Genomic DNA, 23,158 nt, shown 5'->3' with positions numbered 1-23,158 from the left:
GATCGCAGGGCATATACACACAATCATTCACACTCACACCTAGGGGCAATTTAGAGTCACCAATCAACCTAATGAGCATGTTTTTGGTCTGTGGGAGGAAGCCGGAGTACCCGGAGAGAACCCATGCATGCATGGGAAGAACATGCAAACTTCACACAGAAAGGCCGACTCGGGAATCGAACCTGCGACCATCTTGCAGTGAGGCACGCGCACTACCTGCTGCGCCACCGTGCAGCCCTTGTTTATAACATTTACACACAAATTAAATATAATGTACATACAAATTATATAACTATTAGAACCTTGCTGTCTTGTGCAAAGTCAGTAGTCAAACTGAATAAAAGCACAAAAATATTTAAATACATGATTTCTATATCATTTAATTATTTTTTACTTTATCAATTTAGCACTAGAAATAATAAAGGGCAGATTATGAATGGATTAAATTTGTGGCTATACAGTACAATCATCAGGTAAAACAGAGACTAATTTTGCTTTGTACTGGCCTCTAACAGATATATGAGGTGTGGACAATGATATGGTATGTTGTGATTCCATGTTACATTCTTTATGAATATGGGTTGCAACCATTCAACCGGTTATGTTACAAGGTATGTTTCTGTATGGTGTTTCAAATTCGTGCTGCATGTGCCCCCTTTTAACTTTGAGCACCTGCCCCTCCAAAGGTCTCTGCATGGCCCTGCATCAGGACCTGCTCCCTGTGTGATTGCTTTTAAATCTACCTGTCCACCCTACCAGTTCTGACAAGACTGCTGTCTTTTCAACGTCGATGAGCACAGAATTATATACACTTGAATGTGCACTTCTCTATTTATGTGGATAAATCATCAAAAGTTCCAATATTTTTTTTCTTCTTCTGTCAGACATGTTTAAAGAAGTCAAAAGTATTTCCTTGCCAACAAAACCAGAAATTCACTGTCTGTGGTGGTCCTTGTCGTTCAGTCTCCTATTTAGAATCTAGGCTATCCTGACAGTGAAATATTTTGCAAGTCTAATATAGTAGTATAGTAAATGCTTTTTGAGTTGTAGCCAGAGTTTAAGATACTGTCTGCTGTGATCAGTGCTGCGAGACAGCAGTAAATCTATTCGATCTATTTTTCTTCACTCTTAATGGAATCATCAATGTAAAATAGAAAGAACCATGCTAATGACATTATTTTTCATTCTAGAGTTATTCTATTCATACATTAAGATCCATGAGATGATGGAGATATGCTCATTTCAGTGGCACATGTTGAAATCATGATGGGCCTGTATAGAGCAAGACCAGTCACAGTTAATAGGTCCTGAAACGCATAGGCTATGTTGGAAGTGGAACATACTTACCTGAATGCACCATCTGAGCAGACATCCCTTATTGTACATATTTCTATCCACAAATTTACTTTACATGTTGTAACTGCTGTGTTTAAAAAAAAAAAAAAAAAATCATATATTTTACTACAAATGTAATTCTATCTTTATGTTGTGGTAGTTCAAAAAACGAAATTATTGTTTATTGCAGCTGTATATAATGGGGTTTATATTTTTGAGTGTGTAGAAGTGACTTTCCTTTGCAATGTCCCCTAAGTAAAAGGTTACATTGTTGTGCAGTTTATTGATATTGTTCTGCAATAAATACATACATACTGTAAATAGCCTTTTTACAGTATGTCTTTATTTTATTTTATTTTATTTTATTTTATTCTATTTTATTTTTATTCCATTTCATTCTTAATCACGTGCACCTCACCTTTTAAATTGTCTAAACTGTAGTGCTGTAGTGTTGTCAGCAATTTATTCAGTAAGGTCATCTGGTGGAAAGATTCTTTATCTGTAAATGGTTGCATGTCATTGGTGAAATTGTAAATAGAGTGGTGCCGGGTTACTTGCACGTGCCCACAGTACAACAATATTGGATGAAAGAAGGCTTTAAATAGCTGTAAAAGCAACGAACTAAACTTTTGCACCTATCAACGTGTTGGCTAAACATGGTCTGTTCAGACTGCTTTTCTGGAATTTCAATGTATTTAACTTTCTATCCACCAGACGGCAGCAAAGGGAAGCTGTCGAGGAAAAAGTATCAGTGATATTTTGCCCCCGAGTAGGCCTACCAGGCAGGCTGAGCTTACTTTCTCACAGCCTGTTAACAACTCTCTAACATACTCTGCTCTGCAACTGTTTGAAGTTAAGGGTAGACTTATTATGTCCATGTAGTAACTGGTGTCTTCAAGCGCGAGCGAAGGAGCCAGAGTTTGTCTTTGGAGGCAAAACTCCGGTCCCAAAAGATGTGAGTTAGCGCGGGAGATTTTTTCCTGCTTCCTCCATGGTGACGTCGTGCGGCGTGTCATGCTTGACTGCCGCAACTGACTCACGTCCAGCAAGCACAACCATAGTCCAGGGAAACGGAGGCAAAACGCGAGAATTGAGGAGACTATGGAAGAGGTTCAGGAGCCGAATTCTGCTCCTCAACACGTGTAAGTCTGAGTTGTTTGTCTGCATTTGACATGAGAGGAGACGTGACGTTAAAGTTTGGCTATGAGACAGAAGACACGCTGAAGGACGAACGTGGTCCATATGTTGTTGTTCCCCCTCGCTCTTAAAGTTACTGTGTATGTTTTCCGCACAGTATTTTAGTTTGTCATATTCAAAACACTAACCTGAATGAGTCTGGATCATATGTCATTCTGTCACCATGACATTAAAGTCTTGAAGACAGCTGTCCTGCACAGTCCCTTCGCGCCTTTTCCTCCATTACTCAGCTTGATAAAAAACGTGTGTTGTCGTGTGTCAATGAGATTTTAAACTTTATGTCCTGACAGCATTTTGGCAATATACCTGTGGAATCCATTAAGCTGGCATCAACATGTTAGATATTGTGTAAACTAAGCTTGTGCACAAACCCAAAGCACAGAAAGGAGATTTAATTGAATCTGTGCAGCCTGTTCCCCTGCTGCTTGGAAGAGAGTCGACAGTATTACGTTCAAGCTTTTACCGAATATATTGAATATACTGAACATTAAGCTCCCTCTCAGGAGATGATTGTGGTGTTTTAAAGTGAGTGTGTTTATGGTAATCATTTACTGTGTATGTACACTTTTGGAAAACAAATTGAATTCAAACAGGAAACTGCATAGGTGTGTAAGCAGAGGAGAAGTTAGCTGTGACATCAGTGAATGGAAATTGCTTAAAGGATTGATATTTCTGTTGGATCACAAAACTTTGCATCCTCTCTCTGTCATTTTGGATGTTTCTCAGTAGCAGCACGACCTGGAAGAGAGAAGAGTACCTGGAATGGCCCGAGTACTTTATGGCTGTAGCCTTTCTGTCAGCGCAAAGGAGCAAAGACCCAAGCTCACAGGTGTGTGTGTGTGTGTGTGTGTGTGTGTGTGTGTGTGTGTGTGTGTGTGTGTCTGTGTGTCTGTGTGTGTCTGTGTGTGTGTATCTAGCTGATTTTGAGCACAGTGTTTTTATTGATAAATCACAGAAGTCATCACGATGGACGATAGGGTCAGAATGTTTTTTCATAGTATTTGTAATTTCATATTGCAGTAATGATGTATATCAGGGTTGAGTAATTGTTCTCTAAATTCAATTAAGAAATTATTTAAAATGAACATATGTATCATACTTCATCACATAACCCCCTCACATGAGACAGCACTTAAGTTAAAAACAGAAGAGTCAAAACTGTGAGACAAACTTTCTTTCTAAATGGAAGCTTTAAGGTTCCAAATGAGAATAGCACTGCGGTGCATTATCACAACCAACTGTAACTCTCACCTGACAACTTGTCAAGCAGTCCTGCTGCCCAAATCATGTGACTCTCCCTGCGAGGCAGCTGCATTGCTTCATCACACGGCCATGCTTAAGCCTTTTTCTCATATGAACAATGTCTGGACATGTATTTGGACGTATCTGCACAACAATGAAAGACTGTAAAGCACATATGTCAAACTCGCATGATAATATCTAAGTATTATTAGAGCTGGCCCGCTGGTATATTGCACGCACCACTAGTGCTACAAGTCCCACAATGCACTGCCAGTGCGTTGGCACGCCAATCAAAGGCCTGCGAGTGCAAGTCCCTGCCCCACTCATTCATCAGCAGCCTGATGGAAGTCTTTACCTGAGGTCAACATTCAGCTACCCTCTCCCCAAAAAATGGCTAAACAGACAGTGGACTTTGAAAACAGGGCTTTTCGAGGCAGGTGGGAGGCAGAGTATGTGTTCGTGGATATGAAGGACAAAGCTGTTTGTCTTCTGTGCAGAGACAGTGTGGCTGTCATGAAAGAATATAAGAAGACACTATGAAACGAAATACCATGACAGGTAGATTAGTCTGGAAAAGCTGCATAAAGAGGCATAAGAAATGAATACGGCTGATTTTTCTTGTGTTTAATGTTTAATGTTGTTTATAGATAATAACGTCTTATAGGCTGTGTTAGTTCAAGGTTCAATATGCGCAATGAGGTCATTTCAATCAGTTTTCAATAAACATTGAACCAGTCCGGCCCTTGACTTGGAACAGTTTTTTTAATTTTGGCCCACTGTGTATTTGAGTTTGACACCCCTGGTGTAAAGCAATATACAGGCTTGAAGAAAAGAGTATAAAGCAGCTACACGTTCTACAGTGTCATCAACACATCCACGCAGTTGCTGTGTAGCAGGATAGCAGTGCAGACACTGGGAATGACAGTGTGTAAATAACAGCTTAATGGATAGCTCCTGCAGTGGAAACTGTATTGTCAAATCTCTACAAAACATGATTTTACCTCTTTTCACTCTATTAGCCAAATAAGGGAAGATATTTTATTAAAGAGGAAAGCATTGAACAAAAGGCTTGTGTTTATCGACTCCAAATAGGAATGAAAATTGGGTATAGGACTGCATTTATTTGAGTGACCTTCTCAATAATGTAGGTTAATTAAGAAATGTAATGTGACCCATTCTCAGTTAGACAAGGGGTCAAATTAAGAATCTCAACGGCATTTATTTGACAGAAAACCCACACTTTAGTGTACAAGTACAACAGCCAGTGTACCACGGGCATGTCTATCATGTACATTTATATTCAGCAGTAACAGACACACACACCAACGCAGCACGCATCAGAGGAGGCTCTCCTGCAACAACAAAACCAGCTGAGCCTCTATTACAGTATGAAGTATGGAGGTAATGTGAGGTCTGGCTATGTGAGACTACACAGAAAGCAACAAGAAAAAACACAGTTACCCACATCCAAGCTACAACACTGGTTATTTAATTGGCTTCAATTGAGGCTTAATGTTCACAGTTTCTCCTGATTGGCCCTCATTATTAAATACATCAGCACTGCACTAGTATGTTGGTCTACAATAGATGGAACCAAACACATTCACTGCATCCAAAAACCAAATTTAACAGGCAAATCAGCAAATAAACAGCGAAGGAACATAAAAATGTCATAATGTACATTTTTTTAAGTTTAAAGTTAGCATTGATCCTCGAGCTTCAGTTTGAAGCAAATTTCACTTTATATTAGCCCTCAGAACAGTCTCATGTAAAATGATTAGCACTATGAATATGTGTGTATCCCTCTACATGCATGTTATTGCAGCCACAGTAAAGCACTTTATTTTTGATATTTTTAAACTTTTACCACGGTGTTGCAAAATCCATGTTGTGACAGAAAACCAGTGAGGGTGATGAAGTATGATGTATTAATGCCCACTCTTAGTTTGTGCTTGTGTGTATGTTCAAAAGACAACAATGTTTGAAAGAAATGGACGTCCACAACTAAGCAAGCAAAACCGAAAGGAACCCTGTTAATGTCCAAGCCTTTAGAGTGTGTGAGACACTACTGAAGGTGGTGGACTGTTGCATTTGATGTTGGATTGTTACATGATAGAATGGACTATTCGATAGTGTTCAAAATGTACAGCTTGACTAACCTGTGGAACGTTGTTCTCTCTCTGCAGGTGGGAGCATGTATCGTGAATGACGAGAATAAGATAGTTGGCATTGGTTACAATGGTATGCCCAACGGCTGTGATGATGACCTTCTACCGTGGTCGCGTTCTGCAAACGACTGGCTTGATACAAAATACCCTTATGGTGAGATTTCATGCTGATGCACTCCTTGCTTTACTTTTGGACAGTATGATTCCAGAAAGTAACAAAACCAAAATGATTCCAAACAGTTTGGTTGAAGAAAATGTTCACTTACAACAAACTAACAGCATTCTTCCCACAGCACAGAACTTCCCAGTATTCAAGTGAAATTGTAGCAGAAGATTTCTGGACTGACCATAATTGAATTTTAAAACCAATCATAAAGATATCTGTGTGTGCTGTAGATGATAAATAATGGAAGAAATCTCAACCATTTTCCATTGACAAGATACGCTCACATTCTGCTTCACTCTCTTTTCTTTTCTCTTTTCTTTTTTTTGCTTTTGATGCACTGTTTTTCATAGTAAAGTGAATTAAACTGGAAAATATGCTAATAATTTTACTGACTTTTACTAGTACTGTGATTAAAAATGTTCCCTGTCTGTGGTGCTAGAACAAAGGCTGAAGACAGGTGTGCACATAACTGGTAATAACAGGTGTGCATGCGTGATATAAATCAGAAATGCGTCCAGTCCAGTTCTTTCAGATCACAACTTTGTGTACTGGACAGCAATTGAATTGGGTCTGGGTCATAGAATGCACAGTGCTGTTAATGGGATCCCTTTGGGTGGACACTGTAAATAATTTGCACTGTAAGGTTATTTACAGTCCAGTAGATGGCAGTAATATAACACTTATGGATGCCAGCTGCTATAAAACCCAACAGAGGATGAAGGCAGCACAATGCACATTTCTCATCTACACACGCTTCTTTTCAGGACATTTGACCCAGTGAAGTAACTTACTGTGAGAGATGTCCAAAAAACAACTGACAGCTTTGGCATTCCACCGCCTATAAAGAAACATCAAACCAAACCTGAGCAGAAGAAAAGACTTTGTGGCTCCAAGATGTGCTGCAGCTTGAAGCTATAGAAGCTAACTATGAGCGCACCAACGTGGTGCAAGATTTGTCATTCACATCAACATCGAGCAGACAAAACAGGTGCATTTTATAATGGCTCAATGTATTTCACTCATCCAGTATTTTATAAACACAAGTAAGGCGCTTCTGAATGTGGCACAAGCTGTTACTAACAAACAAGCTACTCAAGCTGAGAAGTCCTGTCGCCCACTTGTTAAATGGCAAAACAAGTTGAATTAAGAACAACAGCAAGCTCTGTATGATGTTTTTCTCCTTGCATTTCATAAGGCTAAACACACACATGGAATGAATGTTGGAAGTGCATATCATGCAGCGCATTGCACAAACTATCAGTAGAATTTTGAGTGCAAAGGGGACATCACAAAAAACGCCTTATAACCTGACAAAGTCTCCACTGTGAGAGAATGAATGCACTTGTGCGTACTGTCAATCAAGTGAAATCACTTGAGGCATTGTTGGTTGGAGCTAAAGAGTACAGGTTTGAAAATGGAAAAAGTTAGTTATCAGAGTTAAGAATAAGTGAACTGACTGGAACTCTGTAGCGTACTCCTCATTTCTGCTTGAGGCTAGCAGCTTGAAACCATTAGTTACTAGCATAACAAGTGTGAATCCTCTTGGGACAAGAATGATGTCAAGAAACTTCAAGTCAATCCAGCCATTAGATTTTCATATGTCTTCTATACTAACAAAATCCTTTGTCTGGTGGTGGGCCTAGAGAAGAGGTTAACACTTTTTGTGATTAATCCAGAGGATGAATACCATCAGAAATCCATGGAAATATGGCCAATATCAAAGTTCTGCAAAATGCATTTAAGAAATTCAGCAGCACCATCTCTGTCTAGTAGTAGTGTCATATTACTCTGGATGATCCACAGACATTGCAGTAGAGAATTATTTTTACCAAATATAAAATATAATGAAAAATTATGATGAGTTTAGGGAAGACTATTTCTCCAGTGTCATAGAAAACAGAAAACACACACCACCCTAGGAGTCAGGTTCTCATATTTTATGCCTTTGAAGGTTTATGGCTGATGTTTGTTGTCACCATGCTTTTTTTGTTTGTTTTTTTCAAATACAACCTAATTAAAATGAAAACAAGATAACTTGCTGTGTCTCTCAATGCTCTGTCCCACAGTGTGCCATGCAGAGCTGAATGCCATTATGAACAAGAACAGTGCTGATGTGAAAGGCTGCACTATGTATGTGGCTTTGTTCCCCTGTAACGAGTGTGCCAAGCTCATCATCCAGGCAGGTGGGTGTTGACCACACACACACACACACACACACACACACACATATTCACTCTTAGCCTCCAGACAGTTCTAAATATTATTTTATTTTATTGATGTCATTTAATTTTAAGAATCCTCTTTTATTCAAAATTTGGAATGACACCACAGTTTCCCGATTTTGCTACCCAAATACCCACTACTACCCAAGTTCAAATACTTCTTCACTTGTATACTTCACACCAGACTACAAATAAGCAAGATGGGATTTTAACTTAATGAGGAAATTTGCACCAGTGTTGATCAGGTCCAATGCTAGCCACTGATTTTCACCCAACACTGATCTCTCAGTAGTAGTTTCCTGCAGAGTGTGCTTCAGGCAGGCATGCTCTGACTGAGCATCTTTTTATGTCAGGTACAAACATCTGCGTTAATTATTTGCACATATATTTTAAAAAATATATTTCATCATGTATAATGAAACTTGCACTCACATGTAGGATATTGATGTATGAGGGGAAAAAGGGTTACCAAATATTTCAGACATAAATGGCATGAATTTATACACCAAATGAGCAAACAATTTCTTGACTATGACTATTGGAAGTTGCTGCTAGGTCCGGAATCACCCGTGGTGTTATGCAAAGTAAATGAACTGCATCAAGATATTGATATCCTGCTGCAGTTGTCAATTGTTTTCAAAATTGAGTTTTAACACTTTATTTTCATGATTAATCAAGTAATCAGGAAACTGTTATCCTCAGTAACCAGGACATGCCTTCCAGAAAGGAAAGGTCCTTTTGATCCTTTTGGTGTGCACAACAAACAATATTCCAGTCAGCTTCATTGTATTGGGGTATCATCATAAATCTCAGATAGATACTGTATCGCAAAACCTGGCCTAGTCAAAACCAAAAGTATCTGCATGACTACATACAGGGTAAAGGGTAAGTGACTTGGGTGAACTGACCTTTTATTTACTGATGAAATATAAGTAGTTGTTATAATGTGAAAAACATTTTATTCAGAGCCATGCAGCACTGGTCTACATGACACAGTCATTTACAGTCCAGATAGTCAATAACCTACTCATTAATTCTGGTAATACCATTTGACCATAACCTGCTAGCCCTTTCCATCAGCCAAGAGACTAATACTGCTGAGGAGGTTTTCCTTCATCTTCAGACACAGATAGAAAGAGTTCTTATTCAACTTCTCCCACTGTTCAGGGGACATTCAGATCAGAAAACAGTCTTAAATCAACACAGGGGTGGTGCGCATGTTGTTCAGGCATTAGTCAGGTGATAAAATGATCCAGGAAGTCCAATTTGAGTTATAGATCCTTGAGTTTGAAGGTTTATCAGACAACAAAATATGGCAAATCAATTTAGAATACACGACTACAGGACAGGATTTTATGACCTTGGTAAGTTATCACAAGCGATGTCTCCATCAGGGAATATTATTGGTCATTTTGAAGTTTCATATTGGAAAAGACTGATGGAAACAGCCATGTTTTTAGGATCTTGAGTTTTGTTTTTTTTTTTATTTCAAAAATTGTTAATGCACTTAATTGGAGATGGCAAACAAGACTCATCAGCTGTTTCCACTCAGAGGAGGAGGAAGATGAAGAAGCTTCCACAGATGAAAACATCTCTTTATTGCTCCACATAGATCTGATGTAACTTTCCTCACATTCATACACGAACCAACCAATGCCATATTCCCATCTTTTCACCATTTGAGATTCGACTGGTATTCTTTTAACCTCAACCGCAACAACCACTATATATAGTTCCTTATGGTAAATCCCCACAGAATGTTTCTGTCAGGGGAAGAAACAACTTTTCCATGGAAGCTGTCGACACATGTGGCCAACACATGACAGAAACAGAGTTTTTGATTTCAAATATTTATTTTGCCTTAATTGGTAGACAAAGTTGTTTATATGTTTGACTTTCATTTGATAAAATCAAAGCACTTAAATTGAAGTTGTTCAAGTCCAGTGGTACCAACCATTTCATATAATTCCTTGTAGTGTATGAGGACATTTCTGTATCATACTATTTAATTGTTAGTCACATAGGGTTAGTCATTTTATAGTTTTTCACAAAAACAATGATGACTAGCAATTAATGATTTGAATAAAGATGTTAAGATGTCGCCTCATTGACCGATTTGAAAAATTTCATTGGATTGGTGCTTAGCTCAGCTCATACTTAAAGTGCTGTAAAGGAAATAATGAAATTCCACTGTGGACATTAGTGGGGTAATGGCATCTTTTTGCACTACCTTCTACTAATTCATAATGAACCAATTCCTAATAATCACATAGCAGTAGTGAATGCAAACAAGCATTCCTTCACATTTTTGTTTTCTGATTTTGAAGTTTGAAGTCTGAGTAATGAACATAAATGCTTCAGAAAATTTAATTTCACCAAATCTAGTCTATATCCCCACTAGTGACTCTAATGTTCACTGCACTTCACACCAGAATGTTGGTCGGCGTTGACATCATGCTTCTGATGATGCTTCTGTAGCACCCCTTCCATATATGATCAAATTATTGGTTAAAGGGGTTGTAGTACTATGGGCGGGGCCCAGGGCACGTTTATTTATGGCTGACCGTGTTACCCTGAGTAATCAGGAGAGAAAATAATTTCTTTTTAAAACTTATTTATGAATTTTAATTAAATGGCGGTGCCTCCACTCAGCAGGAAAAATATGAATTACTGATTTTTAATCCCTATTGAGAATTTTGTTTCTATGTAAGTATTCCCTTTTTAACCTTAAACACATTGTAATGAATTGTAAATCCCTTAAAGGAATGTAACAGTACTTTAGTAAATTCAGATGATGAATTTAGTTAAATTAATAATGATTTTTAACCAAACAAACACAAAACACTCAAAAAACATGTACCAATACACTTGAAGTGCTCCCTTTGTCAATATGGACAACTTTCAGAAACTTCAGAAAAAAGTCCATTTTCACCAACAGGTACCCTTTAAGTTCAAAATTCAGTTATGACTAGTGCTGTCAGGCGATTAAAAAAAAATAATCTAATTAATTACAGGATTTGTAATTAATTAATCTAATTATTCGCATTTTAATCTCATATCTGCTAAAGCCCCCCAAATAAAGAATTTGAATTCTAGGACATTACAATTCAGTGACATTCACATTACAGCTGGTGAATTCTTTTCATCACTGTAGTTCTCGACGGTAGCTGGAAATTAGAGTCAGATGACGCTATCTGAAACGCCTCATTTAGGCCTTCGTCTTCCACGATTGAAATCGGCCTGCAATCAGCAGCAACCCACTTTGCGATTGAGTTTGTCAGTTTTTGTCTGTCGTGGCTTTGCTCATTCATTTTCCTAACTCAGCAAGTGTGGGTTGGCGGAGTGAGCTCACAGTAGCACTAGCGGCACTAGCAGCAACTACATGTTTAGCGTTTAAATGATAATTCAGGCTGGAGCTGCTACGGTGATAGGAAAATTCTTTTTTACACAAGGTACAAATCACTGCGTCCTTGTTAATAGTCCCGTCTTTGTTCTTTTTATAAATAAACTTGCCGTTCAAAGGTCCAAGTAGACTTGCCTCGCTCACCGGTGTCGCATCCATGTCTGTTGTCACCCTGCTTTTGACTAGTGGCGCAGGTAGGATGCGACCTGCCACTGCAGCCTACGGGTCACTCAAAGGGCCAAATTTAAAATGCTTGCGCATTGACTTGCAACTAATGATTAATTGCGTTAATTTTTAAAGCGCGTTAATTTGCAGTGTAATTAATTAATCTAATTAACGCGTTGACCTGACAGCCCTAGTTATGACCCTTTTTTTTTATCAGTTTCAAACCAAAATAAAAAAAAAACGTTGCAGGCCTGAATCGTAGATTGGGAGCGTTGTGACCAAAAACAAATGGCCGGTTCACTTGCGAATGCAAGCACAGAAAATAAAAGCATGTGCACTGGTTAGTTTTACTCACGCATCCTTCAGTTCTCATCTGCAGTATGGGCAAAGGGTGAAAAGCAGGGCGATGGCTGACAGGGTGAACAGTCACTGAGGTTACAGGCTGGCGGCAACTGTCCAAACGAATGCTGAAATGGGAGACTTCTACTGGTCCAGCGGGTCCAAAGAGTGCTTCCTGGTCCACTGTGTACATTAGCAGTCTCTCAGTCTCTCTTTAATTCATCCACAAGCTCATTTATGTCTCATACTGAGTCTGTATGAGTATGAGTAACAGTACACAGTAACATTAATTGCTACTACCTTGAAAATGAATGCTAATCCCGCTAGCATGCTAATGCACTAATTACACTTAGCCTCTCCGTATTTTACACACTACATCATGTCGAAGCAGTACAAATCATACACACAAAAGCTTTTACCTTCCGTATGCTTCTATAAGTCCGTTACTCGTCGGTAAACTCTGCACTTGCACACTTTGCACACTTCTGCTCGTCTGTGCCGTTCTGGTCTCGTTTTCGCCAGGGTGTCATCCCACAGGTTCACCACTAAAACCCGCCCCTCTACCTTTCCGATAGGGCTGACAAGATCATAACAACCAATGTAATTAAGGAAAGCAAAAGATAGACAACTTGACGCTCTCTACGCTTAGGTTGTGAGCATGACCACGCTACTCTTTTGTTCACTGTAAACAAACTATTTGAATTTCAATGAACTTTATTAACACCTTGACAAAGACTTATTAGTCCACATATGGCTCAGTTTTTAATCCAAAATGAACTGTTTTAACACTAAAATGAACTGATTCAAAAATAGTATTTTATCTCCCTTACATATTTACATTATTTATTTATTAACATTTGTCTGTCAGAATTCACACTTTAACATATTGGCTTCTGCTACATTCATTATCCCTCCCTCCCTCTATCCAGGTATCAAGAAAGTGGTATATCTTTCAGATAAGTACCATGACAGGCCAGAGATGGTTGCTTCAAGAAGGCTGCTCACCATGGCATGCATACTGTACACGTGAGTAACTAGTTTTCTCTGGCACACAAGAAAAAAAACAATTGTTCCTTTCTTGCTTTAAAGGTTGTTGATGCCCTCAAAATGAAGAGGGGCCATAGTATATTCCCGGAGTAACCAATGACTGCTGCTAACTGTACTCTTTGCTGTAGCTGTCTTTGGCAATAGCTACTAGCAGCTGTTAGCTAGTTAGCTTAGTTAACCATGCTGCTATTGACCTTAGTAACTGACTGGAGTCCTTCCATTGACTGAACCATGGTCAGCAGGATCCCAGTGAACATGGCCAGACTGGGAACAAACATAGCCTCCAAAATCAAATGAGTCTAGTTTGATGGTCTGGATGAAAAAAAAAAAAGTATCTAAAGCCAGAAATTTCTCACATCTAACTCAGAGATCCAAACCAGGGTTTTGATTGTTGTTGTGCTTGTTTGAACAAAAAAGATCAAGATAGTTTTGGTAAATTTTATTTTGTTTCTGTTCAGTTTGAAAGTGTTTTACAATGACGTAATTAATTCAATTTTGGTGACATTTTGTGACTTTTGTTTATTTATTAGACAAAAAAAGCTTATAGGCACTTGTGAAACAGACAACTGGCTTACATCTCACAGCTGAAACTTTACTATCCGACTATTGCCTCTTGAGGTACAAAGTGGTATTACAAGACAAGATGGGCTGCAGCAAGCTGCTTAGCATGCTGACATCAGTGGATGTCCCTGCAGCACAAAAAAACTGATGACTTTGATTTACCATCATAAGTGTTACTACTTCACATTCTGTTTGTAATTTTTTTTAACATTTTAAACTAAAATTCTTTCCACATGTAACACACTGTACATTTTAAAAGAAAAAATTCAGCCTCACTCATGCACTGTTATTTCGTGATATAATGAACTTCTTTTTGTTGCCCAGACTGTTTTTTTCCCCAAATTTTATCCTCCGTGTTGAACTTGATAATTATTTAAGCCTAGGAGAAATTACTTGTGCACTTTGTATTCAGCTCAGGTTTAGAACAACAGAGAAATTAGCATCACATCGGAAATTGCCTAACATCTTTGGTCTGATGGAATGAGAAGCCACCTAATTCCTAAGAGGACACCAAATATTTACATTTAAAATATGATGCTTTTAAAATTTAGTTATCATTGATGATTCATATAACTGAAAATCTTAATGTACTTCAAAATTAGTTGATTTGCCATTAAGTTGACCACATTTGACCAGTGACTCATAACAATTCAAAACAACCATACAACCATACGCCAGAAAACATTAATGGGCAACAACAAGGCAATACATTAAGCTGATAGGAGTTTCTCATGGAAGCAACACATAGCACCGGTAGTAGTCACACAAATGGTAAATGGGAGCTATTACACAACCACGCTTGACTCCTGTCCTGATTTTTAAAGGATTCCTATTTGATCCACCACAGTGAACAGTAGCAGTCATGACATGCAGGAGGCGGGTGGTTATGACAAGTTTTTGAGGGCAGCCAAAGTGCTCCAAGGCATGCCAGAGGCTTCCTGGTTGAGCAAATTAAAGGTCAGATCTGGTCAGGTCTCTAAAGCTGAACAATGCTGTAGTTCCTAGTGTGTCTGCAGCAACTGTCTCTGACATTGTCAGTCATGTCTGGCAAGTCTAAAACCACACATACACAGGAAAACATGGAGATATGGTGACAGCACACTAAAGGCAATGAAAAGGGTTTGTTTTTTTATTGTTGGGCTGATTTTTAATATATTTACATGTATAAATAACAAGAGCACCTTTTACCTTGCATGGTAGAGCTAATGACTATTGATGTGGGTCAGACTAGACAGTAGCTATGTTAGCTATATCTAAGATATGTTTTAGAATTGAAGGATGGTATTGTTAGTGTGCTAAATTCAGCATACCTTGATTTTAATCAAATTACATGCAATGCAGTAAATAAACAAAAACATGTTTCCCAATGTCTCCATCATCACGCTGGACATCAGTAGTGGCACATTAAGAGTAAACCAGATAACCTGCCAGCTAACAATTAACATTGTGTGATAAGCAGATGCAATCAAACACTGTATGGTGTAAGTATTAATACACTTGTATTTTAAAGTTTTCAAGCATGTTGCTGCACAGTGTTAGCTAGATAGTTTCAGAAGAGAAGAGTTTCTAAGTCCTGTGAGATCTAAATTGCCACTTATCTGTAGTGTAACTAGGGAAACTACCTTAATTTGATGTTGCATTCATTGATAAAATGACGGGGCACCACCTTCCTCAGCTAAGAAGGACTGCAGAAATTAACTGCTATAAGCTGATAAAAATTACTAACGAATGGACTAACAGTAAACCAATCTGATAATCTGAAGTGTAAACTCTGGATACAGGGATCGTATATATTCAGTTCAAAAGGACACCGTCTAACCAAGACTTATATCAAAATATCATTTATTAAGCAGAATTATGGATAATGAGTGATGTATCATGAATAATAAGACAGAAGATGGGAGATGATATGACAAAACACACGAGAAACTTATGGCAACACAATGGTAATTAAATTGGCGATAGTGAGAGGTAGCTGAAAGGGAATAATGGGGACGCGAACGTAGAGTTAAGGGAATAAACGATTGACGGAGAGAATTTGGACGAATTGACCGTCTCTTAACCTCACGGACCAACTCTTATTCAAACCCACTTAGCGTGCCTACTTGACTGATGGCGTCCCGTTGTGCTCTGCTCCGAACTAACTCGAAGACGTTCCAGATGTTCGTCCGTGGCTCGATCTGCCTGGTGGTCTGGTGGAAGGCCCAAACTCCAAGCTGAAGAGCTGATGTCGAATGGGGCTTCTCTGGAACTGGTTCTGCGGTGTCGGTTACAGATGAGGGACTTCTCCGGATGGTCGTTAGCCGGACCAAGGATCAACAGCTGGCTGCAGGGTTTGGTTCGGTTGAGTCCGTGACAGATTATTTTAGACTGATAGTACAAATCAAGAGTCTCTTCGATGGCCAGTCGAAGAAGGCTATAAAATTAGTATTACTTGCCTAAATTTACTGATGTTAAAACTAAACGTTTGGCTAAACAAAAAGGTTAACTTGGAAACTATAAGAATACGTCTTCTGAAGATAACTTACGCTACTCGGAATGGCTTTGAGTAGCTCGAAGACGAAAAAACTTAAAGAGCAAAAACAACTGTGCAAAACTTAAGAAAAAGAACTAAAAGACGAAACTAATCGTAACGTAACATAATCTAAACAAAACTGAGTAACGCGCACTGAATTCATGCTGTGGCTGCAGACATTTAAGCCTCGCTCCTGGGGCGGGTCTAATGGGCCGGCCGTCGAACATGTGAGACGCTTTTGTGACGCGCAATCGCCTCAAGGAGCTGAATTAATCAATGACTCACACGAGGGGCTCATCTGCTTCTCACTATGGTCAATCACATATAATTTCAATAACAAATTTTCAATGACATTTCAACGCTGTTCACAGCATGCATCAGGCACTTCCTATGGTTGGGTGACAACATTAAATGATAGTCCTGGTACAGTTTCATCTCAACATGAATAATGATTCAATGTATAGCTAATACAAAAATAAAAGAAATAGAAAGAGATAAAGAAAGAAATAAGAATAACGAAATAACGAAATAAAGAAAGGCAAACTATAATTGCCAGAATGATTATCATCCTTATGATTGTTCCTTAATAAAAGTCTCATAAAGCACAATCAACTTCAAACTCTACGAACCCTTAGATGGTAGAGAGGCTCCATTGCAGAGCCTCAGGCAAATCTTAAAACAAAGTTAGACTCACAGCTTGTCATGGGACATGGGAAAACATGGGCAGCATACAGATCATGGGTTAGTCATGTGCGCATATCCAGCGTTGATTCATACAGAGATGCAATTGTCAGGTATACCAAGAAACAGAGTCCTCCGGCTTACGAACAGTTCATTTCAAGGTTGGCTACTTTCCAACCCATCAGCAGACTCGGTTTGTGGATTCAGTTGAAACCTGGCCTTTGTTCTTCCCAGCCAGCTTTACTGTATTGGGTCCTTAGGGCTATTGGGGGAGTGATTGGCGTTTGAGTGGGACACCCTGAATAGGTGATAGGCGTTAACCTTTTGGCTCTCCTTTTTCAACATGTGAGAAGAGTACTTCACTGAGCCAGACATACTGTCTCTCTCTTTGAAATCTGATTGCATTATAGATAGACCAGATGGTCTACTATTCAATCAGCTGACGGGCTTACACCTCCGTTTCCCTTGAGTATCACCAGAAAAGGAGGGAAGGAGGTCAGTTGGCAGCTAGTCCTGCTACATATCTATATATGGCATTCTGTAATATTCTGTTTACAGTGATGTTGATAGGTATGCGTCCCAAGTTAGAATATGAAAGGACACAGTAAACCCACTATGGACGTGCACAGGGGGCGCACCATATTTTTTCCTGGTGGTACTCAGTGAATTAACAGTGTTATGTGTCTGTGTTGGGCTGCACGGTGGCGCAGCAGGTAGTGTGGGTGCCTCACAGCAAGAAGGTTGCCGGTTCGATCCCCGGGTCAGGCGGGGCCTTTCTGTGTGAAGTTTGCATGTCCTTCCCGTGCATGCGTGGGTTCTCTCCGGGTACTCCGGCTTCCTCCCACAGACCAAAAACATGCTCATTAGGTTAATTGATGACTCTAAATTGTGCGTAGGTGTGAGTGTGAGTGTGAATGTTTGTCTGTCTTTGCATGTGGCCCTGCAATCGGCTGGCGACCGGTTCAGGGTGTACCCCGCCTCTCGCCCATTGTAGCTGGGATAGGCTCCAGCCCCCCGCAACCCCGAAAGGGATAGGCGGTATAGATAATGGATGGATGGATGTGTCAATGTTTAATTCAATGTGTATCTGATCCAGCAACTGGCTCAGGTTTTTGTCAGAAATCTGTAATTTATAAATGGTTTGCCTTCCATTCCAATGGTCAGCTCCCACAAATCTGTTAAATTTGTACAGAAATACAGTTTAACTTTATGGGTTATGCTGATGCCAAATTGACAAGACTGTTGACATATGACATCTTTTATCTTGTGTTTCTAGAGTAATGTGTTTCTGAAGAATTTTTAATGTCCTATTTCTTAAAGGGAGTTTGGCATAATGTTTTTCCAAGACAGTGCAGGGAGTTCCCGTTTAATTCAAATACTATATACATATTTTGTAACATTTTGTCACCACCAGAGAAACACACGGTAACTGCTCAAGTCTGATAAGTTTGCATGAGTGTTGAAATTTGTACAGGTTAATCTTGATCACCCTTGATCTAAAAATGACTTAATTCCAGGCCTTCTACAGCATTAGCCAAGTGTTACCGAGAAGCCAGGGAGCACATAGGGTTACGTCAGAAAGAAATTGTAACTTTGTCTTACAATTTCTGTATCATACTTGTGATTCTGTCATTCATCTAGGTAACTCCTTCAACGCTGCGATACAAGAACAAGCGTTCCTTTATTTTGAGGTCTTCTACATCAGGGGTTTCCAGGCTTCTCATGCAGGGACCACATGGGGAAAAGTATAGTCCTGATGGTGGTCATTTAATGTGCACTTAACAAAATGTTGAACAAAGTAGGATCTGAACGGCATTCAATGACTAATTTTTACAAACAGCTGAGATATTCTACGTTCATCAACACTGAAAACTGCATCTTTTTTAGTGTGACAGAGAGTTGTACAAGATATATTTTCTGGTTTTATTGGATTGTCATGACTTGTTGGCGTGCCAGCTGAACCATTTTTAACTGCAGCGTTCTGCAAGTTCACACATCACAAGAGCTAAACTTCATTTCACATGGATTAAAATAAGCTAGTTTACATGCAATTCACAATTTACAATTTCGAACTAAGTTCACAGTCCCAAAAACTGAACTAGTTCATGTTCATTTCTTCCATCTTTTTTGTGTTTGTTTTTATGAGTTGCAAAAGGGTGCTGATCTCGTACAATGTAATTTTTTTTCTCAGCTGATGAAAACATGGCTTTTTAGAGAATCGTGTTTCTCACAGGACAGCAACAGTAAAAAACACAATGATCTTCTAGACTATGATGCATTTCTGTAGATTAAACCACCAATAGTATTTAAAGTAGTTCAAATTGGCTCCGTAAACATCTACAGCAGCAAAGTGTCACATACACATCAATACAGTGGTAATATTAATTCAAAAACTTTAGATATAAGAGTAAAACACTGACAGGAACCTTTAAGTGCTCTAGAAAGGCTACTGGACTTGCTTGAGGTTCTAGAAGACATTTCAGCTCTCATCCAAGAGGCCTCTTCAGTTCTAACTGACTGGGTAAGGGTTAGAAGCCTCTTGGATGAGAGAGTCTGGAACCTCAGGCCAGTCCAGTTGCCTTTGACCTGCGTCAATGACAGTACATTACAGTACATTGAACATGTTCAATGAACACACTGTTTTTGTTTTGTTTGTTGGTTGAGGTTCAATTACAATTGAGTACGTCATAGTACCTCCTCAACGTAGGCGGGGTCGTCATACCACAGCTGCGCAAAACTGCCATGACGTCAATTTGTATGTAACGCAAACAGAGCCGACAAACAATGGAGGACATCGAGGCGATGTTGTATTTGCTGCTCGGTTTGTGGCTTTTTGTCACACACAAAGCAAGAGAAGAAACCCAGAAAAGGCTTCGGGCTGCAAGGTGGAACACTCTGATATTTTACGAGCAGCCATTTCCCTCGAGTGAGAATAAAGAATAAAGTCAGCGGTTGCTGTTGCCCGGCGTTACAATGGAGGGGGTGGGATTGTTTTTCTGGTGTTGGACGTTGCAGACCAGTGACGACACTCTCTTGCCAATCAGTGGCCGACAGGCTGTTGACGTCACACAAATAGTATCGCTTCTACTTGCTTGGAACGAACCTCGCCAGAGCAGGTACTAAAAATAGTATCGGGTACCAGGTACTATCCCTAATGGAAACACAAAACAACCGGGTAGAGTGGAGTCGAGTTGAGCCGCACTAGTGGAAATGTGGCATTAGTTACCTAGACATTTTCTGGATTGCCTTGGACTTCTCTCAGACTTCAAGTGTTAAACTGACACACATCCTATTTTTAGGAATTTCTCTAAACTCTGACAACTTAGAGCTACTTTTATCCTCAGAATGGTTTATGAGTACAAACCCTGAACTTTTGCAAACCCCTGTAGAACTTTACATTGGTGGGGAAAGTACCATAACATTGCATTTCAATCAGCTCCAACTGTAGGTCTCCCTATACTCCCCCTATACCACACCAACAGAGAAAGGCTTTGATGTTTGTGTCCTTCTCAATGGGAGTAAAATCTTGAAAGTACTGGAATAAGTCAGTGATGTGACCACAGCCACATTATTAGCAGCCACCTTTTAATTTTCTCTTTTAGCATTGTCCTGTGCATGGTTGGCCCCCCAAAATTGCTTTTGCTGAGCGAACAGTCCAGCTGCCAACTTTCTCTTGCTCTATACCTGTATTGGACTTCTTTCGTTGTATTCCTTCATTACGGTGATTGACTGTTGAAAAATTAAACATACACTTCCCCTTCAACTATGTAGAAAGGTCATTTGAAAAACAGCTTGCTGCTGCAGCTAAAAACAACAGTGAGAGTGAAGTTGTGAGCTGTTAAACTCACTGAAACAGGCTTTAGAAGCACATTTTTTCCCTTCTTCATCTTGCTCTCATTTTCTCTCACGGCAACTTCTGTCTCTTTAAAACTTGCCTGGACCTTCTGAAAAATCAGGGTGGGGCACAGAGGAGATGAAAATATGGCTTGAAAAGACAGTGAAAAGTGACTTTCCTCATTGTTTCACTCATCCATGTTTTTAATCTGTGTTTTCCATGTGTGTCCTCATACCTGTGCTTCCAGGATTTATGTGTATGTTGTTTTGTTCTGTGTGTTTTGGCAGGCAATTCAAGCCCAAGAGGACTGAGATTGTCATCAATTTTAATTCCATTAACAGCTCTGGAATGCTGAGCAGTGTGGCCAAGTGAAAATGCACATGGCTCACCTATGGGAGCTGCTGAATCAGGTGGGGAAGCAGAGGAAGACTAATGAGATTGAAAGGGACTTTGATGCCTCTTTTCTCTCTTCTTGCCCCCTGCTTTGTCCAAAGGAAAACTCAAAGATACCTCGACTTTGCCATCTTTTGATATTTTGATTAACTGGGTATTCAAGGTACTTTGGCTGACTGGTGGAAGGTCTTAGGTGCTGCTTTCAGTTTTTCTTTTTTCTTTTAAAACTCCTCTTGGGTTTAGGAATGGGTTTAGGAGGAACACACTTTCTTGAGTGTTTGACTTTAAAATCCTTTTGGTTGTGAATCAGATCTTCCCATGGCTGTCTGCACAGGGGAAAACCTGAGATCTGTTTTTCCTCCTTCAAACAAGATTCCAGAATAATGTAGATGCACCTTGATATTCAGTTTATTTGACCTTTCACATTCACAGTCAAAGCTGTCCAGTAAATCAGTGTTGCCATCTGCCCCTGAGCATCTGTGTTAACAGCTGGAGTTTCAGGGGGTACAAGCTGCATGAACATTAATATTTTATGAGTACACTGTAGAGAATAGCCAGACTTTCTGATCCTCCAACCACGATACAAATATCACTTTTACTGGCCATGTTTTTTGTTGTTGTTGTTTTTTTTTTTAAATCCTTTTAGGTTAATTGGTTGTATACAGCTGAATCTCATCAAGGTGGCTTTGACTGTCACTGCCTTATTTGCTGCTAATTTTTGAGACAAGGTTTATGAAATATGTTTGCACAAAGCAGCCACTGTTAAAATTTTGCCTCATATTTGCAAACTCTGTATGTTACTCTGTGCATTTTTTTTTTTTAATATGTTCCCTGTAGGAGATATGGATCTTAGTTTTAATTGTGTTCTGCTGTCTTCAATGTGTCTGTAATTGGAATGTCTTGTAAAAAGTCTTTCTGTTTTTAAATTGTAGTAACACATGCCTGCAGATTCTCTTCTAATAACTCACTCAAAACAGTCTTTATTTTATACTTCTATCATGGTGCCAAAAGGCTTTTAAAAACATGTTCATTTACAACATTGTCATCATAAAGTAACTGCCATTAAGCTGACAACAGTTTATCCTTTTACTATGTACTGTCTAATATGCTCTTACAACAAATATGAAAGCTGCTTGTTTGTAACATAATGTGTGTTCACTACAAGTATATACGTATGTGCTTTCACATAGGTGACAGGAAAACGTTTCCAATGCCATGTCTTTATACCATCATTCCTCAATAAAACTTTGGGGCAACATGAGCTAGTCTCCACTGTGTTCATTATTCTTGAAAAGGTGTTTTAGGATTGAATCTAAATGACACACTGTGACAGTTTGACTTGTTCTTTTTGAGTTATGGTTGTTATTATTATGAGGGGTGCCAGCCAGGTCTCTCTCCTGGCATTTAAGAGTAGTAAGTCAGGTATAGTTTAGTTTGTGAGTTTGGTTTTTCTTTAAATGGGTTTAAAGCAAACCGCACAAAGTATGTACATACATAGAATATTACACCCTGCACATTGAATGAGACACCACAAAACAGACAACCCAACACAGTATATGTTGCAAAAAAACAGTGAAAATGTATTGTAAGTGCTGTACAAGATCCCCAAAAACCCCACAAAACAATGCAAGAACTACAATGACCAATATTTACAAGACACCCACAAAATCCCGATCCAGTCCACAGACAACTCAAGGCAATCAACTTAAAATTCCACTCCACCAAAAAAAAACCCGACTCAGTTCATAAAGAAATAAAGTTCAGTTCAATTCAGTTCAGTTCCAAGTTATAACAGTCAGTTCTGAACAGGAACAGGGCAGAAAGAAAAAACCTTCAAGCAAACTGAAAGGAAGAAGAAGAAAAAAGAGTACTTAGTTCAATTACTGAAG

The 23,158-nt window shown here is 39.2% G+C and overlaps 1 protein-coding gene across 2 annotated transcripts; it reads left to right on the top strand.

Annotated features, from left to right (window-relative positions):
• Positions 1 to 2,349: 2,349 nt before the first annotated feature.
• dctd (dCMP deaminase) lies at positions 2,350 to 22,530 on the top strand. 2 transcript variants are annotated; one of them, XM_070983754.1, is made up of 6 exons: positions 2,350 to 2,477; positions 3,259 to 3,361; positions 5,961 to 6,096; positions 8,175 to 8,291; positions 13,167 to 13,263; positions 21,164 to 22,530. In XM_070983754.1, the coding sequence occupies exons 1-6, from the start codon at positions 2,437 to 2,439 to the stop codon at positions 21,246 to 21,248; spliced, it is 579 nt and encodes a 192-aa protein (XP_070839855.1). In that variant the 5' UTR covers positions 2,350 to 2,436; the 3' UTR covers positions 21,249 to 22,530. The 2 variants fall into 2 exon arrangements, with proteins under 2 accessions (XP_070839855.1, XP_070839864.1); XM_070983763.1 differs by having other exon boundaries at positions 2,363 to 2,477; positions 3,262 to 3,361.
• The last annotated feature ends 628 nt before the right edge of the window (positions 22,531 to 23,158 follow it).

The sequence above is a fragment of the Chaetodon trifascialis genome, chromosome 2 (assembly GCF_039877785.1).
Source record: "Chaetodon trifascialis isolate fChaTrf1 chromosome 2, fChaTrf1.hap1, whole genome shotgun sequence".
Lineage (NCBI taxonomy): Eukaryota > Metazoa > Chordata > Actinopteri > Chaetodontiformes > Chaetodontidae > Chaetodon > Chaetodon trifascialis.
The sequence above is the reverse complement of the archived record's forward strand: the minus strand, read 5'-3'. Positions and strand labels throughout refer to the sequence as shown.

Excerpts from the sequence above, each read along its gene's own strand:
- dctd (XM_070983754.1), top strand. The coding sequence starts at position 2,437 with ATGGAAGAGGTTCAGGAGCCGAATTCTGCTCCTCAACACGT. Across the intron at positions 2,478-3,258 it reads AATTCTGCTCCTCAACACGT|TAGCAGCACGACCTGGAAGA; the intron begins GTAAGTCTGAGT and ends GATGTTTCTCAG. Across the intron at positions 3,362-5,960 it reads GCAAAGACCCAAGCTCACAG|GTGGGAGCATGTATCGTGAA; the intron begins GTGTGTGTGTGT and ends CTCTCTCTGCAG.